Source organism: Palaemon carinicauda, chromosome 3 (genome assembly GCF_036898095.1).
Source record: "Palaemon carinicauda isolate YSFRI2023 chromosome 3, ASM3689809v2, whole genome shotgun sequence".
Classification (NCBI taxonomy): Eukaryota; Metazoa; Arthropoda; class Malacostraca; order Decapoda; family Palaemonidae; genus Palaemon; species Palaemon carinicauda.
Window position 1 is genome coordinate 201564050 of NC_090727.1, and position 6480 is coordinate 201570529.

Here is a 6480-nt window from a genome sequence, read left to right on the forward strand (position 1 = left end):
TTCTTTTGAGTGGACTTCAAAACAAGGTTGAAGATTATCATCATAATAAAGGAACTTGAATAGTAGTTTTACAGATTTGTTCTTAATTGAAGGTCGCCACCCCCCCCCCGAAAAAATTGCAAGTGAGAGTTGATAAGAGTGGACCTCTTGCAGAATAAAAACATAAAATTACACAGTTGAAAAATGCAAAAAAAAAAAAAAAAAACGCTTAGCTAAATTACATCATGTATTTTGGCCTTTCGAAGCACGGAAGGTGTTGATGTTCATGATATAGGATCCACCCGAAAACCAAATTATGCTTTATGGATAAGATGCTAATAACTCTCTCTCTCTCTCTCTCTCTCTCTCTCTCTCTCTCTCTCTCTCTCTCTCTCATATACTAAACTATCATATCTCTATTATACTCTCTTGACCGTATCACATCTCTCTCTCTCTCTCTCTCTCTCTCTCTCTCTCTCTCTCTCTCTCTCATATATACAAAACTCTATCATGTCTCTATCATACTCTCTTGACCATATCACATTCTCTCTCTCTCTCTCTCTCTCTCTCTCTCTCTCTCTCTCTCTCTCTCTCTCTCTCTCTCTCTCTCTCTCTCTCTCATATAAACAAAACTCTATCATGTCTCTACCATACTCTCTTGACCATATCACATCTCTCTCTCTCTCTCTCTCTCTCTCTCTCTCTCTCTCTCTCTCTCTCTCTCTTTTGACCGTATCACATAAGATGAAGAATGACCCAAGAAAATTACACTAAATGGCAACTTCATGATAGCCATATGATTGTCACTATGGATACAACGTATTTATTGACCTCCCAACCTTATAGATTCCCTCTCTACGAATACAGAAAGACCTAAATTTGACTTTCTACCTGTCGATGGTAACTGCCATATAAATAATCTCTTACGCAAGTCCAATTACATTGACATACCAAGAATTGACTTTCCTCCGGAAGCTATTCTTCGTATTTGAACTGTTTCAATGACGTAGGAACGCAATTTTTTTAAGAATATATTTGTGAAGGTAATTTAAAATTGATAGAATGTCCTGTTGGCAATAGCTGGCAGTCCTGTAGACACCGAGGCCCTTCAAGGTCTTAAATTCATGTGAGTTCCATGTCGGTCAACCAGTAGCCTCGTATCCGAGCTTGGGTGGTGTGCGTGTTGCAAAAGTTTTTTTTAGAACGTATTTCGACAAAGAGACAGAGTTATTGCAGAGGAGTCAAATGGAAATTATTTTATAAATCTAGATAAATAATGAAATTTAGTCATCAGTATATTGCTTTAACGTTCGAGAAATTTTATTTGTTTTAATATCAGCAAACGAATGGTTTAAGTTGTAAATATCAGGTAAAGAATGATATAAGTTTTTAATATCAGGAAGAGAATGATATAAATTGTCGTCATTATCAGGAAAGGAATAATATAAGTTATCGTAAATATAAAGAAAAGAATCATATAAGAAAATGAACAAACAATCGCTGAAAAAATATATAATCGAATAAATAATTGCGCACAGTACACATATCGAGGTCTCGCTCAGCATACACACCTGGGGAACACTCCCACGAAACTGACAGGTTTTCGAACTTCCGCTCGGCGTCAGTCACTTATTTTGTTTTGCTTACTTTTCGATTTGGTCTCTGAGGGAAGAGCTAAAACACCGAGATGAGCACGCCAGTCTTTGAGAAGGTAAACTATTTAAAATTCTTTTTATTATTAAACTGTTTTCTTTTATCTTTTAGAGGGATAAGTTATCAAGGAGTTGATTTTATATATATATATTTGTGATTTTGTTAATGATTTTCTTACGAGTACACCAGTCTTTGAAAAGATAAACTATTCAAATTCTTTTTATCAATAAACTATTTTCTTTTATCTTTTAGAGGGATAAGTTATCAAGGAGTTGATTTTATATATTCTTGTGAATTTATTAATTTGTCTCTTACATCTAGTGTACTGTATTGTTTTGGTAGTAAACAAAATATACAGAAGAAGAAAAAGAACAAGAGTACACAAAATAAGGTAAGATAACTCTAAAAACAGGTACGATTATAGAATATTGCAAAAAAAAAAAAATTGCATGTCATGAGAGCACTTTTTTTTGCACAGGCGAAGCTTAACAATGCAGGTAATCCCGGACCTTGACTGAGACTTTAATAATAATAATAATAATAATAATAATAATTACACTTGTAGGCTGAATCTCATCTAATTTGGTAAGTTGGTTCTGTTGAGAGAGAGAGAGAGAGAGAGAGAGAGAGAGAGAGAGAGAGAGAGAGAGAGAGAGAGAGAGAGAGAGAGAGAGTAATAATAATAATAATTAAAATAATAATATTATAGGGAGCATAATCTGATCAGCCTTGTTTCCCGAGAGAGAGAGAGAGAGAGAGAGAGAGAGAGAGAGAGAGAGAGAGAGAGAGAGAGAGAGAGAGAGAGAGAGACAGAGAGAGTAATAATAATAATAATAATTAAAATAATAATATTATAGGGAGCATAATCTGATCAGCCTTGTTTCCCTTGAGAGAGAGAGAGAGAGAGAGAGAGAGAGAGAGAGAGAGAGAGAGAGAGAGAGAGAGAGAGAGAGAGAGAGAGAGAGTAATAATAGTAATAATAATTAAAATAATAGTAATAATATTGGGAGCATAATCTGATCAGCCTTGTTTCCCTAGAGAGAGAGAGAGAGAGAGAGAGAGAGAGAGAGAGAGAGAGGAGAGAGAGAGAGAGAGAGAGAGAGAGAGAGAGAGAGAGTAATAATAAAAATAATTAAAATAATAATAATATTGGGAGCATAATCTGATCAGCCTTGTTTCCCTTGAGAGAGAGAGAGAGAGAGAGGAGAGAGAGAGAGAGAGAGAGTAATAATGATAATGATAATTAGAATAATAATAATATTGAGGGCAAACTCTGATCAGCTTTGGTTCCCTTGACAGAGAGAGAGAGAGAGAGAGAGAGAGAGAGAGAGAGAGAGAGAGAGAGAGAGAGAGAGAGAGAGAGAGAGAACTAGTAATTCAACGTAGCCAATCAAGGCGACCTAGTATAAGGAATGTCGTTTCTTATAACTGGGTATTCGGCTGAATGAAACTACGAGCTGGAAATACAAATATATGAAATTATGGGAGAGATCATTCATGTATTTCAAAAATAATCTTGAAATTTTCCATTTCAAGGAATCATGAATTTTTTTCATTTATCATTAATTTTTATTCAATTTCGGATTATGGATAGCAGGTTTTGGGGAAACTTACACAAACTTCGCAAACACAAATATATGAAATTCTGTGAAAAATTATTCATCTGTTTTTAAAATTAATCTTGAAATTTTCCATTTCAAAGAATCGTGAGTTTTTCATTCACTGTTAGGAAAAAAAACCGTAATTTCAATCGGAAATTCTCCGTGAAAATATACTGTTCACAGCCGTATTTCAGTAAAATACAGATGACCGTAATTTTACCTTACTTTGCTATTATCTTTTACGGGTGGGTGACCGTATTATCAATCTTTTACGTCAATATATCCGTTTTTAAAACGGTAAAAATCCTGGAATAAATGTTGGAAGACATTTGCCGCTTTTTTAATAAAATTTTTTAACAGCGTTTATCATTAATTTGCATTCAATTTCGGGGTTTCAAAGTACTTATATATTGCACAAACTCACCATCTTTGTGAGGTATGAATAAGATGTTTTGGGGAAACCTATAGGTCTACCTGCTGAGTCATCAGCAGCCATTGCCTGGCCCTCCCTGGACCTAGCTTGTGTGGAAAGAGGGCTCTGGCGCTGATCATCTGTATAAATGGTCAGTCTCTAGGGCATTGTCACTGTCCCTTGATTCTGCTATTCATGAGAGGCCTTTCAACCTTTAAATAAGTTACTTAATATTTGGTGGAAAAATATTATTTTTCCGAGATACGTTGTCTTCGAATTTTAGACTTAACTAAGACGTTATGTATTAATACTCTATAAATATTTCACTCCCATATATACTGTATATATTAAAGAACAAATGTCAGGTTATATATATATATATATATATATATATATACATATACATATATATATATATATATATATATATATATATATATATATATATATATATATATATAGTTCTGGTCACGCTGAGCGGCATTGCCAAATACATGACTAGTCGGGGGTTGGAAGGGTTGAATCTGTTAAGCTGTCATTTTTGACGGGTCACGTACACTAGTGTGTGTGTGTATTTATATATATATATATATATATATATATATATATATATATATATATATATATATATATATATATATATAGTGAATAAAGTATGAAAAAAGGGATAATTGCCGTTCATTAAACCAAAGGCTTAAGTCTAAAAACTTAAAGAAGGTGAGGAAATATGAAGACTCCTACAGGAAACACATTAACGCCACTATGACTATAGCCTTCAATTAATATATATATATATATATATATATATATATATATATATATATATATATATATATATATATATATATATATTCCCCTTTCTAAAGTAATAAACTCACTAAAGGGAAGAAGTTCCTAAATTGGTATATTTTTCCCTCCAGCCGGAAGTGGGGATTGAAATTAAAAGTCGGATGACTGTATCATTGCTTTGTGTAGTATGAGCTACTGCACAAACTGCACAACGATACAGTAACCCCTTTACCTGTACACAGTAACGCCCCGTTAATAAGCCGAAAGTATTCCGATGATCATGGTTAGGGCTCTCCTGTACATCAAAATTTCCTGTACGCTAAAACTGTAATAAAGATACTGTACATTTTAAGATTTCTATTTACCTTCAAATCCTTTTAATTATGAATTATCTCTTTAATTATTCCCAATCCCTCAAAATACTGGCTGCGAATACTGGATGTTAAATAGCAGGACAGGATTAGAAATGAAACTATGAGAGAGATTACTCGAGTGCCGTATGTGGATGAGATCATGGTGAGGGGTAGATAGATATGGTTTGGGCAAGCTCTTCGCACTCCCCAAGAGAGATTAGTTCACCAAACTTTCAACTGGGCTCCCCAAGGCACTAGAAGAGTTGGAAGACCCAGGCCTACATGGCTGAGGATTATAAAGCGTGAAGTAGGAGATGATGAATGGAGAAGTATTGAATTAAAAGCTCAAGAAGAGACGACTGGCGAAATCTAATCAAAACCCTTTGCGTCAATATTTGTAGGAGATGATGATGATGATGATGAATTTTAATTCTAATAGTTCTAACAGTCTTGTTTTCTCTACCATAAGGCTTAATACTACACAATATTCTAGAAGTTTTATTCCAGCTGTGACCAGATTGTGGAATGATCTTCTTAATCTGGTAGTTGAATCGCTGGTACTTCAGAAGTTCAAATTTGCAGCGAATGTTTTTATAAAGAACAGATAGTTACTCTTCATAGTTTAAACAAGCAGATATATCTAACCGGTGTTAGGCTATTGATCTTATGATATATTAATTTATTTTACTAATTACTTCTTATATATAGTTGATTTATTTCTTTATTTCATTTCCTCACTGGGGTATTTTACCTGTTGGTGCCTTTGGGCTTATAGCACCCTGCTTTTCCAACAATTGTTGTGGCTTAGCAAGTAATAATAATAATAATATTACAATATCTCATATGATAGACACCATTATCGTACCTTGTTTTAAAACATTTTAAACTTCGTACATAGTGTGATATATCATCGTACCTAGCACGGATTGTATGTGTCGTACACTTCTGGAAGGATATTAGAATTACTGAAAACTTCACAAATCAACGAAGATGATGCGTATGTCCTTTACAATTTTGTTTTCATGACATTCTCACCTCTCATCAATTATCCTTAACTAAGGATGTAGTTATTACTAACTCCAGATGTAGTTATTACTGACGAGGTATTTTCCTTAACCTTATTAGCATCTACTGGATCTTGACGTAGTCAGTCTAAGCGCAGCAGGAAATGCTATCATTGCATGTACTCACGACAAAGGCAGCGTCTTTGTCATCAGCATTTCTAATGATCTGTGCTTCCTACGAAATTGTCTGGTGGGAGAATCGTACAACAATAGATGTCGTAACTTTTTCCGAGACCAGGTTACTTTGAAAGCTAGGAATCTCGATATACTACTCAAGCATAAATTTGTAGACATTCAATGCTTGCATGCAATGAGTTGTTCTGCAGATGGATTAGATAATATGCAATGTAGTGGACAGATGTTTCGTGAAAATTTTTGCATAATTAGCCCTCTACAATACAGATCCAAGAGTTCTGTATCAAGCAAGAAAATCTACAGAGAAGAGGTTACTTTGTAAGCCAGGAATCTTAATAAACTAATCAAGCATAGATTTGTATAGTCATTCAATGCTTGCATGCAATGAGTTGTACTGCAGATGGATTAGATAATATGCAATGTAGCAGACAGATGCTGCGTGAAAATTTTTGCATTATTAGCCCTCTACAATACAGCTCGAAGAGTTCAATAAT

At 34.3% G+C, this 6480-nt stretch overlaps 1 protein-coding gene across 1 annotated transcript in view; it reads left to right on the forward strand.

Moving 5' to 3' along the window:
• Positions 1-1139: 1139 nt before the first annotated feature.
• LOC137638169 (carcinine transporter-like) overlaps positions 1140-6480 on the forward strand; it is a 32669-nt gene continuing 27328 nt past the window's right edge. Inside the window, exon 1 of the mRNA XM_068370255.1 lies at positions 1140-1690. Coding sequence (XP_068226356.1) covers positions 1667-1690 — 24 coding nt within the window. The 5' untranslated portion in view covers positions 1140-1666. The remainder of the gene's footprint in view (positions 1691-6480) is intronic.